At 39.6% G+C, this 24097-nt stretch overlaps 1 protein-coding gene and 1 pseudogene across 2 annotated transcripts in view; both read right to left on the bottom strand.

The window, feature by feature from the left end:
* The window catches only part of ADK (adenosine kinase), a 577446-nt gene that overhangs the window by 35286 nt on the left and 518063 nt on the right, over positions 1-24097 (bottom strand). For both annotated transcript variants that reach the window (XM_007962951.3, XM_007962952.3), the window contains exon 10: positions 2224-2310. In XM_007962951.3, coding sequence (XP_007961142.1) covers positions 2224-2310 — 87 coding nt within the window. The remainder of the gene's footprint in view (positions 1-2223; positions 2311-24097) is intronic.
* Positions 16089-20790, bottom strand: LOC103216757 (DNA-directed RNA polymerase III subunit RPC4 pseudogene; annotated as a pseudogene).

The raw sequence follows: 24097 nt of genomic DNA on the forward strand, positions 1-24097 counted from the left end.
GTGTAGTGAAATCTAGTGTCTGGAGCTTTGAAATGCTAGAAATGAATAAAGTGAGGAAGCTGCCCATAAGTAAAAAAGGGTTTGGCAAACTATAGTCTGTAGGCCAACACTGGCCTATGGCATGTTTTTGTTCAGCTAGAGAGCTAGGAAAGGTTTTTACGTATTAAAAGTGCTATTTAAAAAAAACAAAAACCAAAAAACAAAGCAAAACACAAGCAAGCAAACAAAGATATGCAATACAGCCTGTATATGACTTGCAAAGCCTAAAATAGTCACCATTTGGCCTTTTACAAAAAAAAAAAAAAAAAAAAAAAAAGATTGTGGATCCCTGTTCTATACTCTTTTTCTGTTTTACTTACCTAACTATACCCCAACAATAAATATAATGAAGTAGGATAAAAAGAGGCTGAAAAATCCTCTAACAAAAAATCCCAATTGCTTTGATGAAGTAGTTTATTTATCACTCTAATGACAATACAAATGGTAGCTAGCTGTTCCTACCTGAGTATCCTAAGAATGGCCTCTCCCTCCCTCAAAAAGTCTATATATTCTCACCTAGTATCGGTAGCATTACAGATAGTTAGGTGACTATAACAGAATCTGCTGTTGTAGGGCTAGGAAGCCTAGTAACTCAAGGCCAGAGGTAGTGGCTATTTAGGTCACCATCAAATCTATGATGGCCTCATTATGTGTCCTACTGAACGTCAAAGAAATAGAAGACTTCATGTTTTAAAGATTTTAAAGTACTTAAGTAATGTACATACAGTGTATAAGTTTAAAAGTTTCTAGACTAAGATTCCTGGTTTGACCAATTTCTAACCAAGAAATCACTAGGGTTTTCTTAATGTATTACAGAATATGGCTAAATTCAGAATAAAATATTTTTAGCCTACATATATCTATAGCTCTAAAGAGTAAAAAATAGGAAAATTGACTGCTAAGTACTCTAATATTACCAATAATGAAGACTTTCCGAGCAAGAAAATAAAAAACACAATCATAACAGTGAAGTAGAATGTTGTCTGTGGTACAGCCTCTTTCCAAAGAATACAGGGCATGGGGCATCCTAATGGTTAATAGTTCATTTAAGACTGGGCATGACCAGCCTGCCCAACATGGCAAAACCCCATCTCCACTAAAAGTACAAAAATTAGCCAGGTGTGGTGGTATGCGCCTGTGGTCCCAGCTGCTCAGGAGGCTGAGGCAGGAGAATCATTTGAACCGGGAGGCAGAGGTTGCAGTGAGCTGAGATTGCAACACTGCACACCAGCCTGGGAGACAGAGTGAGACTCCATATCAAAAACAAACAAAAAACTGGGCATGAATAGTTTTAGAGAAAGAAAAATAAAAATTTATGTTGGTAAAAGACCATTAAAACAAAATATTAAGTTAAAACCATCACACAAACTTAAATAAGTTTCCCATGATTCAAATTATCCTCCAGAGAAAAAGGGACAATGATCAGTTCCACTTGCTTGCTTTTTTTACCTGGTCTGACTGGGAAAGACCCCTTTGGGGTATCTTTGAGGAAGCTAAAGCTTTCTAGAGACTATAAACTAGCCTAATTAACTACATTTAACTAGAAGGAATTTAGACTTATCAAAAGAATTTTTGAATCAGATTTTAGATCAATCTAAGTCACTGAGCCAAAAATCTTCTGTTGTCTTGATTTTATTTTTGAGTATTCATTACCAAAATCATTAGTTCATATAAAATTTGCCAGTTCTTATAGAGCCTAAAATAGGCAAAAATTGAACCCTTCCTAGTATAACAAACAACCACTATTGTGTTTGAAACAGATGTTTTAACCAAAGGATATCATCCAAAGACATCATTCTTAGTTATTAGCATACTGTTTAATATTCATCACAACTTGTTTTAAAGAACAAAAATGTGTTAACATTTAAGCCTGAAGGGCTACGAATATACTATATACTGTACTTGATGCAGCTTGTTTATGCAATTTTCTGACAGATACAATTAATCTTGTGAAAATGACTAGGGTATAGCACAGTAGCAAATTATCTTTTCCAAACACAATTTTTCCTGTGGTAAAACCCCTCTATAATACTGACAATGATAGAAGTATATAGAAAGAACTTCATAAGTGAATTACTTAAAAGAAGAAATTAAAAGTTATTAAATGAATAAATCTTGGTTATATGGTAGAAACAAGGGTTAAAATGTTTAACTTGTAAGTAAATGAAATAAATTAGTCTGTACCTCCAACAAATGCATCTCCAGCTCCATTGGTATCAATAATTTCTTTCTGGTCTTGATCCAAGACAGCAAAAGCAGTGACTTCACTTTCTGCAATTAGAGTCAAAGAAAGGCAGACTGACTTCTCTTTGTAACACTCAATACAAGCTCACCCAGTAATGTCTGAAGCTCTTTCATCACTCATCATTCAAAGAGAGACAGGACATAAGCTCCATATTCTGTACAGGGGCACTTGGGAACTACGGTGTAAAATCCTATGCAAGTAACACTTTTTTGGTAACTTTCAGCATACAGATGCTGCTGTATATGTCTTATGACAGTTATACCTAGGTAGTTCACATTTTTGTTTTTTTGGAATGACTACAAACAGTAGCAGTACATTTTTGGACAGTGCAAATGAACAGAAGCCATAAACTAAAAGAAGTGTTGGTATGGATTGGATCATGCGTTTCTAATAAAGCTTCAAGCCTGACTATATTCCTAGCAGTGAAATGCTGGGTACAGTTAAAGAGTTGTAAATTAAAAAAAAAAAAAAATGAATATTGGGTGTTTCTTTACAGAAAATCACAATGGCACAATAAAAAATTACTATTATTCTGTTAAAATACTTCATCCCAATGTCAATAATTTTTTTATCTTAGTTGGTTTATTAAAAACAACCTAATCTGGTTATGTTTTGTAAAGAAGTCACTATCTGTCAACTGGCAAAAGGGAAAGCTACTACCGAATGCATGGGCAGAACAAAAGGGACAGTGCAATGGGGTCTCGTCCTAGAGCAGTCTGGACCAGGGCTTGTTTTGACTACAGAGTAACCTAATTTAGTACTTTAAATGTGGCACATGACAGTGGAATGAACTTATCTGTGATGAAATCTGGCTTACAAGACACATCTGCACATGATTGGACAGTGCTTCTTACTGGGGACTGGAACTTCTGAAATCACAAATTTGCATCCCTATGGGGACAGACATGGCTAAAGACTTGTAAACTTCAGTCTCATTTAAGACCAAAAGGGAGGCAAAAGGAGATCTTGAGAAACTTAAGAAAGGTATTAATAAAGAACACAGAGAATCTTCAAAAGCATATTCTGTCTAGCTTTTGCTACCTGCTCTTAATGGAAACTTTCACCAAGAGACATAAATATGTTAATGAAAAAACTCTCCTGGAAAGATTGATATTCAAGAAGAGGACTCATTTACTTAGTCAATCTTTTTAAAAATCTTTTTTTTTTTTAGGTCTTGCTCTGTCATCCAGGCTGGAGTGCAGTTGTGTAATCATAACACACTCCAGCCTTGACCTCAAGGGATCAAGGCATCCTCCTGTCTCAGCCTCCCATGTAGTTGGGACCACAGACACACACCACCACAGCTGGTTAACTTTTTGCTTTTTTGTGAGGTGGGGGGGGGGGGGGGCAGGGGGGCATGTGGGTAGATACATGGTCTCGCTTTGCTGCCCAGGCTAGTTTCAAACTCCTGGGCTCAAGCAATCCCCTGCCTTGGTCTCCCAAAGTGCTAGGATTACAGGCATGAGCCACTGCATCTCGCTTAAACTTTTTTTTCTTTTGAGACAAGAGTCTCATTCTGTTGTCCCGGCTGGAGTGCAGTGGCGTGATCTCAGCTCGTTGCAACCTCCGCCTCCTGGTTCAAGTTATTCTCATGATTTAAGCCTCCCAAGTAGCTGGGATTATAGTCGTGCGCCACCACGCCTGGCTAATTTTTGTATTTTTAGTAGAGGCAGGATTTCGCCATATTGGCCAGGCTGGTCTCGAACCCCTGACCTCAAGTGATCTGACTGCCTCAGCCTCCCAAAGTGCTGGGATTAGGCGTGAGCCACCACGCCCGGCCAAACTCTTTAAGTAACTGAACTTTCCACTTTTTGTCACATGAGGGCCTACATGGCAGTTGACAAGATTTTGATTAATTGAAAGTTATGGCACAAATATCCAGACTTACATTTTCTAGAGAGTATATACAGTACATACTACTACACAGGCCAAAAAAAAAGTAAGCAGATTTTATTAGAAATACTTGGGAAAGGTCTGCAGTCTGATTTAGGAAAAGGTCTGTACCATAAATACTTATAAAGAAATCTGGTTTTACTACTTCCAAGTACAAGCTACACTATACAGGGAAATAACAACTATAAACTAAAACCAAACAGGTACTAAAATAAGTAAAATGAGTAAGTTAATGACACCATTACTATTTATAATACATTTACATTATGTAATAATCTAACATGTCTATAAAACATTTTAGGTAATATAAGAATTAATTACTAGATTTATAGATTGGAAAATAATTAAATATAAATGGTAAGTAAACCAAAATTATACAGAATTCCTTGAGCTCCTTGTTTGAAAACAATTATTTATTTTTGACTGCATAAATCTTTATTTATGAACAGAATCTAATCGACAATGGAAGAGATTATTTTGAATTTTATTCTTAAGAATGATGACTTCTGGCCGGGCATGGTGGCTCACACCTGTAATCCCAGCACTTTGGGAGGTGGAGGTGGATGGATCATGAGGTCAGGAGTTCAACCAGCCTGGGCAACATGGTAAAATCCCGGCTCCACTAAAAATACAAAAAAAAAATTAGCTGGGCATGGTGGTATGTGCCTTATGTGCCTGAAATCCCAGCTACTCTGGAGGTTGAGGCAGGAGAATTGCTTAAACCCAGGAAGTGGAGGTTGCAGTGAGCCGAGATTGCACCACTGCACTCCTGCCTGGGGACAGAGTGAGACTCCCTCTCGGGAAAAAAGAAAAAAAAAAAAAAAGAATCATGACTTCTTGATCTAAATTGCTGAAAATTCTACATAAATGCAGCTTTATAATGCTTTTTCTAGATATATACATATATACACACACACATCACTGAGATACTTTATCCTTAGTTATCATATGAAGTTCAATTTCCTGAAATACAAAGTATAATCATTTTCCACCTTTTTATACTTATCAGTATAGATAAGTATATAAGAATATCACATATGCAAAAGATGTGTCATAAACTCAGTTTTCATTATTTTCTATTATCTAAAGAACTACAAGAACTCCTTTCAAAATGATGACACTGAAAAATCTTTAAGATCCCAAAATGTGCTCCTTGTCCTAGAAGACTAAAATATATTTAATAATATTTATGTTTTATTACATTTTTAGTATGCTCTGATTTTCAAATGACTTAAGCTGGTTTACAGAGCTATTATGAAAAGTCACGGCCAGGCACAGTGGCTCACGCCTGTAATTCCAGCACTTTGGGAGGCCGAGGCGGGTGGATCACTTGAGGTCAGGAATTCAAGACCAGCCTCAGCAACATGGTAAAACTGTATGTCTATTAAAAATACAAAAATTAGTCGGGCATGGTGGCATGTGCCTGTAATTCTAGCTACTTGGGAGGCTGAGGCACGAGAATCGCTGGAATCTGGGAGGTGGAAGTTGCAGTGAGCAGAGATCATGCCACTGCACTCCAGTCTGGGCGACAGTGAAACTCAATCTCAAAAAAAAAAAAAAGTCACAAAACTAACAATTTTCACCAGCATGACCTATTCCATGGCTATTCTAAGAAATGTATTATATGAACACAGAAGTACATTCACTAAATCTAAATATACACTTACAGGTATGGATGTTATTCAACCAATGAAGCCTAAGACATTTACATGACTCTCACTGGGACCTAGTTTTCTTAGGCATGAAATGAGCCTGGAGTAGCTGTTGGAACAATTAGTAAAAACTAGCTTTCTGCCCTAATTGTAAAAAAATGACCTGGTTAGTTTTGATCAAGTACTTCTACCTAAGAGCTTAAGATTATTCATAGCATTTATTTCTCAATTCTTCACAAACTTTTTGTAAAGTGAGAAGGAAAAGGGTTGGGAATAATTATTATTCCTACTTTCTGGATTTCTAAAAAACCACTAAATCATAAGCTTCCCCAAGCAAACAGGAAACAAACACTAACAATTCAGTTGATAATATATTTGTTTTGTGTCATTTATTAGATAAGACTGCAGCATGCCTTCATTCAAAACAATAAAATTTAGCTTACCTAGAACACAAAATAATCAATTTTAGGCATTCTCTAGACACTTCATACAAATAATTTACTCTTCACTTAAATATGAGACAAGCTTCACTAATCACTTAAGAGGCCAATCTAGTTAGAATAAAAACATCTTCATGCATCTATAATGAAAGTCAACTATAGTAGAGATGGTTAAGTTTCTAAAAATGCCACAATATCTAACTGAACAATAATAAAAATCCAGTCATTCAAGTCCAAACAATTAAATGTTTTTTCAGGTTTACCTCCACCAAATTAACTATATATTTCACACAACCTCACAATATCCTTAGAAAATTTTGTTCAAGGTATTTTTAAAATGCCACATTGTTACTGTTTTGTTAATGTCCTAAACTGTTGAGAAGATACACCTGAAGCTGATCCAGCAGGTTGAAAGGCAGGTAGGCAGGTGTTTTTCTTTCTTTTCTCTCTCTCTTGCTTTTCCTTCCTTTCTTCATTTTCTCTCTCTCTCACTCTCTCTCTCTCTCTCTCTCTCTCTTTTTTCTCTAGTTTTTCAAGAGCTAAGGTCTTGCTCTGCCTCCCAGGCTGGAGTGCAGTGGTGTGATCATGGCTCACTGCAGCCTCAAACTCCTGGGCTACAAGGATCCTCCTGTCTCAGCCTCCTGAGCAGCTAGGACTACAAGTGCAAGCCAACATGCCTGGCTAATTAAAAAATTTTTTTTGGTAGAGATGGGGTCTTGCTTTGCTCTCCGGGCTGGTCTTGAGCCCTTGGCTTCAAGTGATCCTCCTGCCTCAGCCTCCTGAACACTAGACATGAGTCACCACACTTGGCCTGGTGTTTTTCAACCTCAAAATAAAATGCAGTCACTACCCCTGCCACTGCCTCTGACCCAGCATCAATAGGCATGGAAGAAACAGAAAAGTGATGGTAAAAACTTCTCCAGAAAGTGAAAAGTATGACTATGTAAAAACCAGAGAGGCTCCTGTATCTTGGCCATTGTTTATAATAAGGTAATCTCCATAGTATTAAAATGTTTTTGTTTGCTTGTTTTTAAAAACTATTTAGAAATAATTTTACATTAACAGAAAAGTTCCCAGAAAAATACAGACAACATCTATGCAACATTTATCCAGATTTACCGTTTAACATTTTGCCACATTTAGTTGATCATTCCTCCCATATATATATAACATTATTTATTCTTTCAAACTTTTTTAGCATTTGTGGTATATATTATGCCTTTTACCCCTTAATACTTCAGTGTGTATTTCCTAAGAGTAATGATATTCTGTTAGCCAGGTTATAGTTGATAAACACAGAAAACAACATTTTAATCTAATCTATAGTCCAGTCCAATTTTCTTAATTGTCCTAATGTATTTTATAGCAATATTTTTAATCTAGTAGAGAATTCAGTACAGAATCACATATTACTTTTTTTTTTTTGAGACGGAGTTTTGCTGTGTTGCCCAGGCTGGAGTGCAGTGGCGCGACCCTGGCTCACTGCAACCTTCACCTCCCAGGTTCGAGTGACATCTTTCCTCAGACTCCTGAGTAGCTGGGACTACAGGTGCATGCCACCATGCCCGGCTAATTTTTGTATTTTTAGTAGAGACTGGGTTTCACCAAGTTGGCCAGGCTGGTCTCGAACTCCTGACCTCAAGTGATCTGCCCACCTTGGCCTCCCAAAGTGCTGGGATTACAGGGCTGAGGTACCACACCTGGCCACATATTACTTTTAGTTGTGCTTGTTTTTAATTTAACTTTTTGAGTAGGTAATGCATTCGTATGATTCAAAAATATAAAACATATGAAAAGCTATGCTATAAAATCTCTCTCTGCTCATCTCTCCCATTCAGCTGGTTTCTGCTCCTCTACTTCCCAATCTGTTTATCACTGTTATTGCTTTTTTATATATCCTTCCAGAATTTTTCTATGCATATACAATAAACTACATTCTTATTTTTTTCCTCCCCTCACCTACACAAAAAAAGGTATCATACTATCTAGGCTACTCTGGATTATATTTTAAAATACTGGATATCTTTCAATTTTGGTAAACAGAGAATGTCCTCATTATTTTTTATTGCTGCATAATAGTCCACTACATGGATATACTATAATTTATTTAACCAACCCTTTACTAATGGACTTTTAGGCTATTTTCAATCTTCTGTTATCATAAACAATGTCACAAAACATTAATGCTTTTAAACAGAACTTAAATTTAATTATTTTGCTTAATAGCCAGGTCAATAATATCATTCCAGCTTTATATAGAGAACTGATAGAAGGAAACTAAATTGTTACACTAACAGCATGAAATACGCCTATATCAAGGAATAGGGAAAAAATGAGAATCCGGAAATGCTTTTCTTTTCACTAGGACACACATATCAGGATATGAGCAAAGACACCCTGCTCAGGCTGCCCTAATAAACAGGGCAATAAAACAGATGATGAACTCTGCTAATAATAGAGATTTATAGAACAATCCTAATTAACAAGGACTTTTGGGGAATAAAGAGCTCTGAGTTAATTTAATTTTCTAGTTAACTAAAGAAAAAGTCTTTTTATTTGGAAATCTTTCTAAATGTATTAATATAATAATATGCCATGATATCCCTGCTTTAATTAGTTTAGCTTATTGAACTGAATAAAATTTTTCTTTGATAATAGAGAATCCTCCCGCACATCTTAATGTCATTGTTCTGAACATCAATTCTTACTGTAGTTCCAAACGTATAAGTACTTTCACAAAAAGTAGGAAAAATTAAATGTTCATGGGAAGTACACTGGATTAGGAACAAAAAAGCCATAGTTTTAGTCTAGTTTGGGTTTAGCTATTTTATTTAATAAATATTTATTAAGACTACCATGTGTCAGGTACTTTATTAGGGACTGGGAATACAGATGTGAATAGGATAAAAACTCTGGTTGTATGACGCCAACATTCTACTGGGGATATACAATACACAAGTAACAAATATATAAACAAGCTAATTTGATATATATATATATTTTGAGATAGAATCTTGCTCTGTTGCACAGGCTGGGGTACAGTGGTGTGATCTTGGCTCACTTCAAACTCCGCCTCCTGGGTTCAAGCTATTCTTGTGCCTCAGCCTCCAGAGTAGCTGGGACTACAGGCGTGCACCACTACGCCCAGCTAACTTTTTGTACTTTTAGCAGAGATAGGGTTTCATCATGTTGGCCAGGCTTACCTTAAAATTGTGAGCTTAAGTGATCCATGATCCACCCGCCTTGGCCTCCCAAAGTGCTGGGATTACAGGCATGCGCTACCATAGCCCAGCCTAACTTGAGATATTAATAGGTGCCATAGAAAAAATAAAGCAGGATGATATGATGAAGTGTGACAAGGGAGGAGAGTTAATTTACATAGGTGTTACTTTCTCACTGAGGAGGTGATATTTGAGTTGAGATTTCAAGGGCAAGAAGGAGCAAGCCATGTAAAGTTCCAGGGGTAGAACATTCAAGTGCAGAGGCCCCAGACTAGCAACAAGCTTGGCACACTAAGACTGCTGAAGCTAAAGAAGGCCACTGTACCTGGAGTATAGTGAATGTGGGGGTTTTGCAGGATTTCATTCTATGTAAAATGGGAAAGTGTTGGAAGGTTTTAAAAAAGGGAGTGATGCAATCTCATCTTTGATTTGAAAATATTACTGGCACACTGGCTCATGTCTGTAATTCCAGCACTTTGGGAGGCTGAGGCGGGAGGACTGGTTGAGCCCAGGAGTTTGAGACCAGACTGGGAACATGGCGAAACTTCGTCTCTACCCAAAATGTAAAAATTAGCTGGGTGTGGTGGTGTATATCTATATTCCCAGCTACTCAGTAGGCTGAGGTGGGCTTGAGCCCAGGTGGTCGAGGCTGCAGTGAGCTATGATTGTGCCACTGCTCTACAGCCTGCGTGACAGAGCAACGCCCTGTCTCAAAAGGAAAAAAAAAATATTTTGGCAGCCTGATAGAGAAGGCACAATGGACTGGAATGGCAGGGGTTGGGGGTGGGGTCAATAATGCTACTTATCAAGAATCCTTGGGCAAGCCACAATGTAATTTAAACTCAGTGTTATTACCTAAAAAATGAAGATAATATCTGTTCTACCTATTTTCTGTGACTATTATATAGATTAAGTATTAACAGTGTTATAAAAACACACTGACAATATGAAGACCTATATAATATTATAAGGTATTTTTAGGAGCTTATTTTCTTCAATCAGGTAATAAGTATTTGTTGAACAATAGCTATGAGCTCATTAGATCTCATAGAACAATAGTTATGATACTCTGTTAGATCCTCTGGGGGAGATACAGAAAAATATTAAGACATGATCTGTCTTCTCAAGGAGCTTAGAATCTAGATGGAAAGAGAAACCTAGCATATATCAAAGAATCTGTGAAATGTCACACAATGTAATATCTATTATAACTTCAACAGGAGTTCAAAAAAGGGAAGAAACAATATGAGTTTAACTGGAGATGCTTTCACGGAGAAGACTGAACTTAAACTAGGTCTTAAAGATGTGGATAATGAAGAAGAGAGGAAAAGAAAGGTGTGTATGTCCCAAGAGGAACAGAGACAGAAGAAAGTTTATATATCAAGTAAGGCAAGAAATAAATCAAGATAAGTGGGATCTAGCCATTTCTAGGGAGACTTTGAAAGCTAGGCAAAAGTTCGGATTTGATACATCAGGCAATGGAATGCAACAGTAGTTATCTGAGTGAAAAAGCACTGCATCAAATGCTTTGTATATTTTATCTCATCTAATTCTCAAATGAGTAAGGTATCACTAATCTTATTTTATAAATGATGACACTGAGGCTCATAGAGTTTGTCAACTGCCTAGGGTCCCACGGCAAAGGCAGGAATTTGGGACAAATGAATGAAAGAGAAGTAGTAAAATGTGATCCCAAAGTTGTCATTCAAGTAATGTTGCAACTACTTTTCTGAAAAAAAGGTGATCATGGAATAAATAGATTTTGATTCATCATTATACAGCAGTTAACTGACATTTAAATTCCCATAAGCCTGGTACTGATAACCAAATTTGACTAAATTAAGTTGATAAATTCTCCATAGAGAATAGAGGGAGTATAACCGTGGTTAAGAATATAAGTCAGAATGCTTGGGTTCACATTCCAGATTTGCCATTTACAATCTGGTAATCAAATTAAATTCTCCTTTTTTTTGCTTTTATTTTTTTCTTTGAGATGGAGTCTCACTCTGTCACCCAGGCTGGAGTGCAGTGGCACGATCTCGGCTCACTGCAACCTCTGCCTCCTGAGTTGAAGCGATTCTTCTGCCTCAGCCTCCTGAGCAGCTGGGATTATAGGTGTGCACCACCACACCTGGCTAATTTTTGTATTTTTAGTAGGGATGGGGTTTCACCATATTGGCCAGGCTGGTCTCGAACTTCTGACCTCATGATCCGCCCGCCTCGGCCTCCCAAAGTGCTGGGATTACAGGCATGAGCCACCGTGCCCGGCCCCCTTTTTTTTTTGAGACAGGGTCTCACTTTGTCACCCTGGCTGGAGTGCAGTGGTGCGATCTCGGCTCACCACTACAGCCTCAACTTCCCTGGCTCAAGTGATCCTCCTACCTCAGCCTCCCAGGTAGTTGGGATTACAGGTGCATGCTACCATGCCCAGCTAATTTTTTGTAGAGATGAGTTTTCGCCTTGTTGCCCAGGCTGGTCTCAAACTCCTAAGCTCAAGTAATCTTCCTACCTCGGCCTCCCAAAGTGTTGGGATTACAGGCATGAGCCACTGTGCCAGGCCAATTTTCTCATATTTAAAATAGGAGGCTAGACATGGTGGTGCATGTCTGTAATCTCAGCATTTTGGGAGGCTGAGATGGGCGGATCGTTTGAGCTAACAAGTTCGAGACCAGCCTGGGTAGCATGGCAAAACCCCATTTCTACAAAAAATTCAAAAACACTAGCTGGATGTGGTAGTGCATTCCTGTAGTCCCAGCTACTCGGGAGGCTGAGGCGGGAGGATGGTTAGAGTCCAGGAGCAGGAAATTGCAGTGAGTCGAGATCATGCCGCTGCACTCCGGCCTGGGTGACAGAGCCAGACGTTGTCTCAGAAAGAAAGAAAAAAGGAACAATAATAGCATTTATAGGTACTTATAGGATTTTTGTGAGGAGTAAATTAGTTAATACATATAAAGCACTTAGAGTAAAAGTTGACAGATAATAAGCATTCTTTTTAATGATTAAATGGACAAGGATATTATTAATCTTGAAATGAAACTTGTGATGGTTAATACTGAGTATCAACTTGATTGGATTGAAGGATGCAAAATATTGATCCTGGGTGTGTCTGTGAGGGTGTTACCAAAGGAGATTAACATTTGAGTCAGTGGGCTGGGGAAGGCAGACCCCACCCTTAATCTTGGTGGGCACCATCTAATCAGCTGCCAGAGAGTATAAAGAAGGCAGAAAAACATGAGAAGTCCAGACTGGCTTAGCCTCCCAGCCTATATTTTTCTCCTGTGCTGGATGCTTCCTGCCCTCGAACATCGGACTCCAAGTTCTTCAGCTTTGAGACTCGGACTGGCTTCCTTGCTCCTAGCTTGTAGATGGTCTATTGTGGGACCTTGTGATCGTGTGAGTTAACACTAGTTAATAAACTCATATATATATATGTATGTGTGTGTGTGTATATATGTATGTATGTATATATGTATGTATATGTATATATACTATTAGTTCTATCCCTCTAGAGAATGCTGACTAATGCGAGACCTTTGAGTATAGGAGATTCAGGTCTCACTTAAAATTGCTGCTTCTGAAGGCATGGTTCTGACCTTGCAGACTACCTGCCTCTACATCATTATTTGTGGTAAAATCTCTTAGTTTGTTCATGTTTGCATCTAATTTTCCATAAATGTTTCAAGTTAATTCCAGTTAAGGTCTTCACTTTTGAATGTAAATATATAAGAGAATGAGTGTTGACTTTGAATACAAAAATTGTTTTCCATGGAAAAATGACCAAGAAAACAATGACAGATGGAATTACTGCTCTAAAACCTTATTTCCCCTTGGTTTAGTGTATGTGAGTGCATTTAAGAAATTTTTTAGAGACAGGATCTCTCTCTGTCACCCAGGCTCTGGTGCAGTGGTGCCATCACAGCTCACAGCAGCCTTGAGCTCCGGGTTCAAATGATCTTCCTGCCTCAACTTCCTACGTAGCTGGGACCACAGGCATGCGCCACCATGCCCAGTTAATCTTTTTTTTTTTTTTTTAAAATAGAGATAGGGCCTCCCTATGTTGCCTAGGCTGGTTTCAAACTCCTAGACTCAAGTGATCCTCCCACCTTGGCTTCCTGAAGTACTGGGATTATAGGTGTGGGCCACTGCACCTGACTCTCTCTCTCTCTAGCTTAGTTTAGTAAACCACGTAAGTAAATAAACTCAAGTTTCTAGTTGTCAATGATCCTGCCATTGGGATTTAATAATTTAGCATTTCAGATGCTCTCTCTCTCTCTCTCTCTATATATATATATACACACATACACAATATGAATTAATGAGGTTTCTGTTATCTTTAATAAGTTCACTAAATGAAGCATATCACTTTAATCTTACTATAAAGCTGTTCATTTCAACCTGGTCTCTACTTTAAATGTTATCTGCTGCACTCTCTTATCTGAAGAACTGGTTTCCAGTCAGGCATGGTGGTTCATGCCTGTAATCCCACAGCCTTGGGAGGCTGAAATAGGAGAATCACTTGAGCCCAGGAGTTTGAGACCAGCCTGCACAACAGGCTGTCTCTACAAAAAAAAAAAAAAAGTCAGCTGGGCATGGTGGTGCATGCCTATAGTCCCAGTTACTTGGGAGGCTAACTAAGGTGGGTAGATTGCTTTAACCCAGGAGGTTGGGGCTGTAGTAAGCCATGATAGCACCACTGCACTCCAGCCTGGGTGACAGAGGGAGATCCTATCTCAAAAACAGACAAACAAAAAACTAGTTTCCTCTGCTGTATTAGCTCATAGTTCACTGATCATCTATGGACTGTCTACCTTTGGTGAGGTTTCTAACCCTGATTCACTCAGTTGAGCACAGGAAAGGAGCTAGGGCTCAGGGCACAAAACCTGGCTGCCTAGGTAAGAGGAGTTATAGAAAAGGCAATATTTTTTTTCTGATGATCGCTAGCATCCAGAACTATGCCTGGTATATTATAGGGGCTCAATAAATATATGATGAATAAATGGAGTAATTTTTCATGAATACAAATCTGATGTTATTCCCCCGTTAAAAACTCTTCAATGGTTCTATATTGAATGAACTCTTAACTCTAGGCTATGAATCCAGCCTATTGTTCAAACTTTACCTTTCCCTGACCAAAAGAGTAACTTTAGTCAAATAGTTACTCTTTGGTCATACTCATGATTTCCCAAATGTGCCATGGTCTTTTATTCTTATGTATATATCAAGTCTACATTTCAAATTGTTTTTCACTCTTAGTTCCAAATAAGGCATGTCTTCTTGGTTATAGTCCTTGGCCTCCAAGCAGAACTCATTATTCTCTTTTATGCCATCACTTATAACCTTCACATACTTCCAGGAAAGTATCTATCATAGTTATAATTACTTCTTTACAAATGTCTTCTCAACTAAACTTTGAGCTCCTTATGGGTAGGAATTATGACTTAATCTTATTCCCAGCTCTTAGTACTGTATCTGGTAGAGAGTAGGTGCTCAATTAACATTTATTGTTGAATATAATGATTATTCCTACTAGATTTTAAGTTCCTTGAGACTGGTGTATGTTTTACATTTGATTCACTCCCAGAATCTAGTATAGTATGAACTCACTATACATTTTCTGGCTGATATTAAGTAGTAAATAACTGTACTATATTTCTCTAGCTTAGTTTAGTAAACCACGTAAGCAAATAAACTCAAGTTTCTAGTTGTCAATGATCCTGCCACTGGGATTTAATAATTTAGCATTTCAGATGCTTGTATAAAAGTAAATCATACAATTGCTTGAAATTTAGAAGGAATGAATAAATTCAACCTTGCACAACTTTTCCCAAAAACCTTTCCAGACCTAACTGTGCTGAACACATTCTGGAAATAATGAAAATATGATTTGATTGGTGCTTTCACTTTCTATCATTCCATCATTTTAAAATGAGGACATATTTATGAGTTGATGAATCTAGATTCAGATCCTATTTAAAGATAGAAGGCTGACCAGGTGCAGTGGCTCACACCTGTCGTCTCAGCCAAGGTGGGACGAACACTTTAGGCCAGGAACTCAAGACCAGCCTGGGCAACAAAGCATGATCCCATTTTGACAAAAAATTTAAAAAACTGTCCACAGAGGCAGTCTACAGATTAAAAAAAGTTAGCTAGGTATGGTAGCACATGCTCATAGTTCCAGCTACTCAGGAGGCTGAGGCAGGAGGATCCTTTGAGTCCAGGAATTCGAGGATGCAGTGAGTTGTGATTGTGCCACTGCACTTCAGCCTAGGTGAAATAATGAGACCCTGTCTCTAAAACAAAACAAAACGAAAACTCCAAAACATAGAATGCTCTCATGGGACTTTGAATTAACACTTGATTATTTATTTACTTAAAAGGAAATTAACAGTTATTGAGTGGCTACTGGTTCTGGCCTTGTGCAAGGAGTTTTCATCTATAATATCCCATGTAATCCTCACGTCAACCCTGCGAAGTAGGTATCATCCCCATTTTTGTTAGATGAGGAACAGGAGGCTCAGAAAAGTTAGGTAGTTTTTTTCATCAACCAGGAACTGATGAGCTGGGACCCCATGCTTAAGTCTCAGACTCAATCCTTGCTCTCTCTCCTACGCTACCTCTGGGAGGAAGAAGGGAGCACCAGCAAAAGCTGCAGTCGTCACACTTCCTGCCTGATGCCCCAACAGCCACCAAAAGCCTGCATCTTCCCACAGATCCTCCCCCCTCCCTTGGGAGGATGCAGTCAGTTCAAGAGATTAAGACACAAATACAAAAATAAATGGCATGGACAAGTCCCCAGCAGCAAGGATGTGCCATCTCCACACTGTGGGAAAGTCACTGTGCCATTCACAGTTGTTGTGGGAGGAAGCCCCGTGGGCTCTGGGGGAAACTGGGACAATGGCTGCCAAAGGCTGGAGTGGGTGGGCTCAACTGGCCTCTCCTGGGTTGCAGAGATTCGAGAACAATATGTCTGGAGCAGACAGCAGCTGCCCGCCATCCTCCTCCATCTGATCATTTTACCAGTGTTTGTGATCTAAGAGGGACTCAAAATTGGGGGAACACACAAGTTTGTGCTTCACATGTCTCCCTGGTCCTACCTCCAAGGCCCACAGACACCCTCTCCTGCAGGAAAGAGCAGGCGGTTCCCATGGTCACGTCCAGAGTAACCTTGCCCAGGAGGAGTTGCACCCTTTTGGATTTGTGGATGGACAGCTTGCCAACCTGACCCTCTGTCAGGTCGGCTAGGATAGAAGCATTCTCTGCCAGCCTGGCCTCCTGGTCTTTCTCCTGCTTGATGAGTACCACCTGTCTATCCTTGCCCTGCACCTCTGCCTTGATGAGCTGGGTGGTGGGTGGCCAGGGAGAGTTGTCTGGCAGCTGGAGGAACAGCAGTTCCTCCTTGGTGAGGCTCAGCTCCCTGAGCAGCTCTGCCACAGGTATGTCCTTCGGGAGGCCCGGGAGCCTTCCTGGCTGCTCTGGGAGGAGCCTTCATCTTGGCCTCCTCCTCCTCATCTTGGGGCTCCTCTTTCAATTTCACAGTAGGTACACCTACCTCTTCCTTGGGGCCAGCCAGCCAAGGTTTAACAACTGGTTCATCATTTTCTTCCTTAAAAAGCCACCCTAAGTGAGCCAATGACAGCTGCACAGGCATGTTTCGAGTGTCATTCCTCAGCCTGGGGTCATCGATGAAATCGTCCTTTTCCAGTATGGTGAGATGTTTCGTGTCTTCATCCATTTCTTTCTTCTCTTTTTTGATGTTGATGATGAGACGGTCCCATGTCCGACACATCCACTATCTTATCCAAGTTCCCTTTTTTCTTCATTATTTCAGCTGGGCCTGCTCAAAGATGGAGTGGGACTGGATCACTTCTGGGCGGCCTCATCCCTGTTCATGAACCTCTCTCTGTCCATCTCTGTCCCTTTCACGTTTCTCCTTCTTGACAGCTACTTCTTCCTTGGGTTCTTCTGACTGATGATATTTGGGGTGAAGGTTTTCTTCTTGACCACCAACTGCAACCCCCAGAGTAAGGTTCCCAGAGTTGATGAAGGGAAGGCGGCCCAGGGTGAAGGGGTTGCCGGTCACTGCCTGTTGAGCTCCTGGACCCCAGTCAGGAGGGGTTGGGGCCCTCGCAGAGTGCTGGGTTCGCTCACCGCATTTCCTTCACCTGTGACTAACCTGCCGCCAGCCCTTGGTCTCCACAACAAGTAGAAGTCTGAATGGCAGGCCCTGGGCCCATATTGCCCCCCCCCCCCTTTTTTTTTCTATTGAGACAGGGTCTCACTCTTGTCACCCAGGCTGGAGTGCAGTGGTGCAATCTTGGCTTACTCACTGCAACCTCTGCCTCCTGGGTTCCAGTAATCCTCCTGCCTCGGCCTCCCAAGTTGCTGGAACTACAGGTGCCTGCCATCACACCTGGCTAATTTTTGTATTTTTAGTAGAGATGGGGGTTTCCCCATGTTGGCCAGGCTGGCCTCAAACTCCTGAACTCAGGTGATCCACCCACCTCAGCCTCCCAGAGTGCTGGGATTATAGGCATGTGCCATTGCACCTGGCCTGAATTAATATTTGAATTGGATCAAACCAGGGCAATCAAATGAATCCTAGTGACATATGTGGGATTCACCTCATAAGGATGCCATATAATTTCAGGTAATATCTGTATGTATATGATTCTTCTTTATAAAGAGACCATGGACTCTTAGGGCTGGGAGAATAGGAAGAAGCATTTATTAGATAATTTGGACCAAGGCATCATAGTTATAGAAAATACTGAAAGGCCAAACATCAGTTGCTTTCCTTTTAGTGGCCTGGTCCCAATTATTGCAGGAGTAGGACATTATTGGTATTCTAAATGTGACCCTTCTTAAAATCATATATCTTCTTCTGAGCACAATGGTCAAGATTTTCAAAATGGATATGTAAATACAAAGTTCTTTATTTTTGAAGAAGCAGCTATTTCTAATCATGGACTTTCCCTCAGTAAGATTGTTATTTGAATTGCTGATGGTGGCAATGGAAAATATTTAGAGTTTACAAAAAACAAAACAAAAAAACCCTAAACTGCATTAGATAGGAGGGAACCAAAAGTTCCTTTTTTCTCTATGGCATAGAAGAAATCTTAGAGCAAGAAAGCATTTCAGGGATAATAATGCCACAAGGCAATGTCATAGGTTTATACTGAAAGACAAAGATTTTTTTTTAACAGTGTATACTGTACAATAAAATTAAAGTTCCCTAAAGTATGAAGTCAATTTCAATGGGCACCCTGACAATCAAACACTGATAAAAGTTTTGAGTACTATTTATTGTCCAATAAACTAAATTAGATTCACAGATTACTTGTCTACTTGGAATATAGCAATAAACACCAGTAAACAACCATTTTATCCAATTTAAGCAGAAGTCTTTTCTTTATTGAGTCATTTGCTAATCTCTCTTGCACTTAGAAGCAGATTAAAATGTGTAACATATGGTTAATTACCTGTAAAAACAACAACAACAAAACCTCTCAAGTACACTGATTTTAAAGCTTGGTTGTATTCCTCACCATTCTTTATGAATAGAAGCTGCAGCACCAGGGGGGAAAAAAAGTTGCAGAAATACTTGAAGGATAATACTCATGTTATTCCTTTTTTTTTTTTCTTTGGAGACAGAGTCTAGATCTGTCACTCAGGCTGGAGAGCAGTGGCATAATCTCGGCTCACTACAACCTCTGCCTCCTGGGTTCAAGCAATTCTCCTGCCTTACCCTCCCATGTAGCTGGGATTACAGGTGCCCACCACCATGCCCAACTAATTTTTGTATTTTTAGTAGAGATAGGGTTTCATCCTGTGATCCAGGCTGGTCTTGAACTCCTGACCTCAAGTGATCTGCCAACCTCAGCCTCCCAAAGTGCTAGGATTACAGGCGTGAGCCACTGCACTCAGGTCCTCATGTTCTTCATTCTGTTAAAGGATCTAAAGTTGAGCTACAGCTTAGTCAGACATCTGAGGTTTAATAAAGTCTCTGGGCAAAGACACAGCTCTGGGAAAGATTGAATAATCTAAAGAATTAAACTAAAACCAAGAAAATTTAGTCCCTCAATAATAGTGATTGGTAGAAGCAGTTCAGAAATTGAGTTCACACCGGCTTACGAACTGATCGTACATTTCTCTTCCCAACTCACCATTCAATGCCTTCATCTTGGTATTTTGAACGGTGAGTCATGGTGGGAGTATTTACACCATGGAAATTAGAAAACACAACAAACTAGGGCTTGGTTTGCTATGAACTGACTGTTAAAAATATATACTAGCATACTGGGTTCCATCTTACAATTAGGCTTTTTTTTTTTTTTTTTTTTTTTGAGACTAAGTCTTGCTCTATCACCCAGGTTGCAGTGCAGTGGCGTTGATCTCAGCTCACTGCAACCTCTGCCACCCAGGTTCAAGTGATTCTCCTGCCTCAGCCTCCCAAGTAGCCTAGATTGTAAGTGCCTGCCACTACAGCTGGCTAATTTTTGTATTTTTAATAGAGATGGGGTTTCACCATGCTGGCCAGGCTGGTCTCGAACTTCTGATCTCAAGTGCTCTGCCTGCCTCGGCCTCCCAAAATGCTAGGATTACAGGTGTGAGCCACCACACCTAGCCTACTAGGCTATCTTTAAATTGCTGTTTGGTTTTTTATTTTTCCCAAGCAAGGACTGAAAATACAATTGTTACGCTGATAGTTCTGTAGAAAGTTTTATTGGGTAATGCTGCTATGAATATTTTTATCTAAGAAAGTTCCCAGCCAGGTGTACCGGCTCATACCTGTTATCTCAGCACCTTGGGAGGCCAAGGTGGGTGGATCATCTGAGGTCCTGAGTTCAAGACCAGCCTGGCCAACATGGTGAAACCCTGTCTCCATTAAAAATACAAAAAGATTAGTTGGGCGTGGTGGTGGGCACCTGTAATCCCAGGTACTTGGGAGGCTGAGGCAGGAGAATTGCTTGAACCCGGAGGCAGAGGTTGCAGTGAGCTGAGATGGCACTATTGCACTCCAGCCTGGGTGACAAGACCGAGACTCTGTCTCAAAAAAAAAAAAAAAAAAAAAAAGAAGAAAGTTCCTTCATATCCCTTCATAGCCAAATTCTTTCTCAATAAAACAAAAACCAAAAAGCTACTGATCCGATTTTTATCACTGTAAATTAATACTGCCTGTTCTAAATTCAAATAAATGTAAACATACAGTATATGTTCTTTTATATCTGACTTCTTACCTCAGCACTTTTTTTAGCATAATGTTTTTGACATTCATTCACGTGGTTGTTCACATCAGTCATCCACCTCTTTTAACTGTCAGTGGTGTGCTGGAGCCAGAGTGGCTAATGAGAATTAATTCTGCATATACAAAGCTCTTCTCAAATCTGCATTCAGTGACCTCACATTGATGGTGGGAGTATTTAAACCATGACACAATTGCTACTAATCTACGTTATTTTTTCCTGAAAGCCAGTCATAAAACATTTGCTACCATACCACTGATTCTCTTTTAAATAACCTGCATCAACAGTGATAAAAACAGAAAGAAATGTTGGTTTGCAGCATCAGGATCTGTTTAGGCAGGAAAGGACAGGGAAGGCTAACTGTTATCAGTTTAAAAATGTAGCTGCATAATAAAATCCCTTAAGTTTTCTCCTTTGGCTTACAACTAGCTGATAGGGACAACTTTCCAAACAAGAGAGTAGAATGTCCTTTCTGAAATTTTTCATCTGGGATTTCTTCATTTGACTCAAGTGTCTATCAAATATAATTTTAAAGAAGGAAACATTCTTCCTATAACATATGGGATGTCACTAGACAAACCAGTTCTCCATAATTCAGGATAGGCAATGCCTATTAGATTAAGAAGAATGGCACAAGCCTATTAAAAAAAAATTCAAGATCCTGTGTCAAAATAGGCCATATTTTCTAATACTATACCTAATTTTGGCAATTCCATTCAGAACTGGTTCTAAACTATCCCTAGCTGATGCCTCCATTTCCCCTTCACTGCCCCAAATATCATTCTAAATGCCTACAGCTCTTCTTAAGCTACATACTAATTCTAACTCTCAGAGAAAAAAGAAGTCATTAGGTGTCAAGTCTTTATACTTTGCTAGTTATGTTGAACAATTAATAGTTTTCCATCAAACAATATAAGAATCAGTATTTTTGTTTCTGAGAATGAAAGAAGATGGGAGATAATTCATTTTAGGGACATTACATCATATAGCTTTAGAGGATACTATTTATACTCTAGTCTATGCAAATGGCACCTGCTAGACTTGGCCTGTTCACAGATCACAATACTATTTTTACTTCCTCAGATGACCCAGACACCATATACAAACTGGGCATAATATCGCTGTCAGTACTACAAGGTTGGTGTCTTTAATTGTGTGTGGTATGTGAAGTCTCAACACTGGTTATACCTAGGCACAAGAAATTTGTGCTGTGCTAGTTAATCTTGTAAAAAAGTAATGCCAAAAAGTCTCTATTTTTAATGTACTGACAAGCTGTGCTAGTGGTACCCCAAAGAAATAAAAGAAGGAACAACTCTCTCCCAGCCCAGATATCAGTTTGTTCATCTATTTTAATACCTCATTTTAGATAATACAAAATGTTCTATGTGAGCTGTAAGGTGCAACATTAGGCATTAGCAATTACTTTTTTTCTTTTTTTTGAGACAGAGTCTCACTCTGTTGCCCAGACTGGAGTGCAGTGGCGAGATCTTGGCAGCCTCCACCTCCTGGGTTCAAGTGATTCTCCTGTCTTAGCTTCCTGAGTAGCTGGGACCATAGATGCTGGCCACCACACCCGGCTAATTTTTGTATTTTTAGTAGAAGCAGTGTTTCACCATGTTGGCCAGGGTGGTCTCGAACTCCTGACCTCAAATGATCTGCCCGCCTCAGCCTCCCAAAGTGTTGGGACTACAGGCATGAGCCACTGTGCCTGGCCAACAATTACTTTCTATAATATTTTACCACAGTGGCCTCTGATAAGGAAGGGGGAAAGCCTAAATTCTGATTCGCTCAATCTGAAAATCTAGGATCTGAGGGGCAAGTTCACATTTCTGATAGCAATGGCAATACTCTAAACATGCTTTGAGATTGAAGACAACATACTCTGGACCATATAGGAGTTTTCTCCTCCTCACAATCAGGTATCTTGGTTTTGAAGGGATGGAGACAGAAATATCTTTTAGACCTTCAGGAAAGTCACGGGGACAAGTTTTCACATTTTTTGAGTTTAAATGTGGCCGGGGAATCTGAAAATGTGAACATTTTATCCAGCATTTCCCAACACTAGAATGTCACTCTAGACTTCAGATAGCTCTTCTTTCTTGACTATACATTAAAAAATGTAGTGGGAAGAAATGGAGACAATTGTTGAAACTTAGCAGGAAGTCTACCATATTAAATATTTAAGTATTAGCTGATTGACTGACAGATTTTTTTTTTTTTCTTTTAATAGAATCTCACTCTGTCGCCCAGGTTGGAGTACAGTGGTGTAATCAGGACTCACTGCAGCCTCAATCTTTCAGTCTCAAGCGGTCCTCCCACCTCAGCCTCCTGAGTACCTAGGACAACAGGTGAATGCCATCATACCTGGATAATTGTTTTAATTTTTTCTAGACAAGGTCTCCCTGTTACAGAGGCTAGTCTTGAACTCCAGGGCCCAAGTGATCCTCCTGCCTTGTGCTTCCAAAGTGTTGGAAATATAGGTGTGAGACACTGCGCCCAGCTGACAGTAGAATTTAAAAGACTTCTAAGCTAGCAATTAAGTATATTTTCTAATAATCTAATTTTTATATACTACTTGAACAAAAATAGAGAAAACTTCATTATTTCTTATTTTCTTTCTTTTTTTTTATTTTTTGAGACGGAGTCTCGGTCTGTCACCCAGGCTGGAGTGCAGTGGTGCGATCTTGACTCACTGCAACCTCTGCCTCCTGGGTTCAAGTGATTCTCTTGCCTCAGCCTCCCAAGTAGCTGGGACTACAGGCAGCGCGCACCATGCCCAGCTAATTTTTGTATTCTTAGTAGAGATGGGGTTTCACCATGTTGGCCAGGATGGTCTTGATCTCCTGACCTTGTGATCTGCCTGCCTTGGCCTCCCAAAGTGCTGGGATTATAGGCGTGAGCCACCGTGCCTGACCTATTTCTTATTTTCTTAGTGGTTACTATGGGAATTACAATTAAAATCCTAAATTCGTAACAATCTAGTTTGAATTAATACCAACTTAGCCTGGAGAGTATTAAAAGCCTTGCTCTTATACAGCTCTGTTCCCCTCTTTATGTTGTTGTCATAAATTACATATTTTACATGTCTTTCCATTAACATATAATTTGTTTTTAGGCATTTTTCTTCTTTTTTTTTGGAATGGAGTCTTGCTTTGTCACCAGGCTGGAGTGCAGTGGTGCGATCTCGGCTCACTGCAACCTCCACCTCCCAGGTTCAAGTGATTCTCCCGCCTCAGCCTCCCGAGTAGCTGGGACTACAGGCGCGTGCCACCATGCCCACCTAATTTTTGTATTTTTAGTAGAGATAGGGTTTCACCATGTTGGCCAGGATGGTCTTGATCTCTTGACCTCATGATCTGCCTGC

The sequence above is a fragment of the Chlorocebus sabaeus genome, chromosome 9 (assembly GCF_047675955.1).
Source record: "Chlorocebus sabaeus isolate Y175 chromosome 9, mChlSab1.0.hap1, whole genome shotgun sequence".
Taxonomy (NCBI): domain Eukaryota; kingdom Metazoa; phylum Chordata; class Mammalia; order Primates; family Cercopithecidae; genus Chlorocebus; species Chlorocebus sabaeus.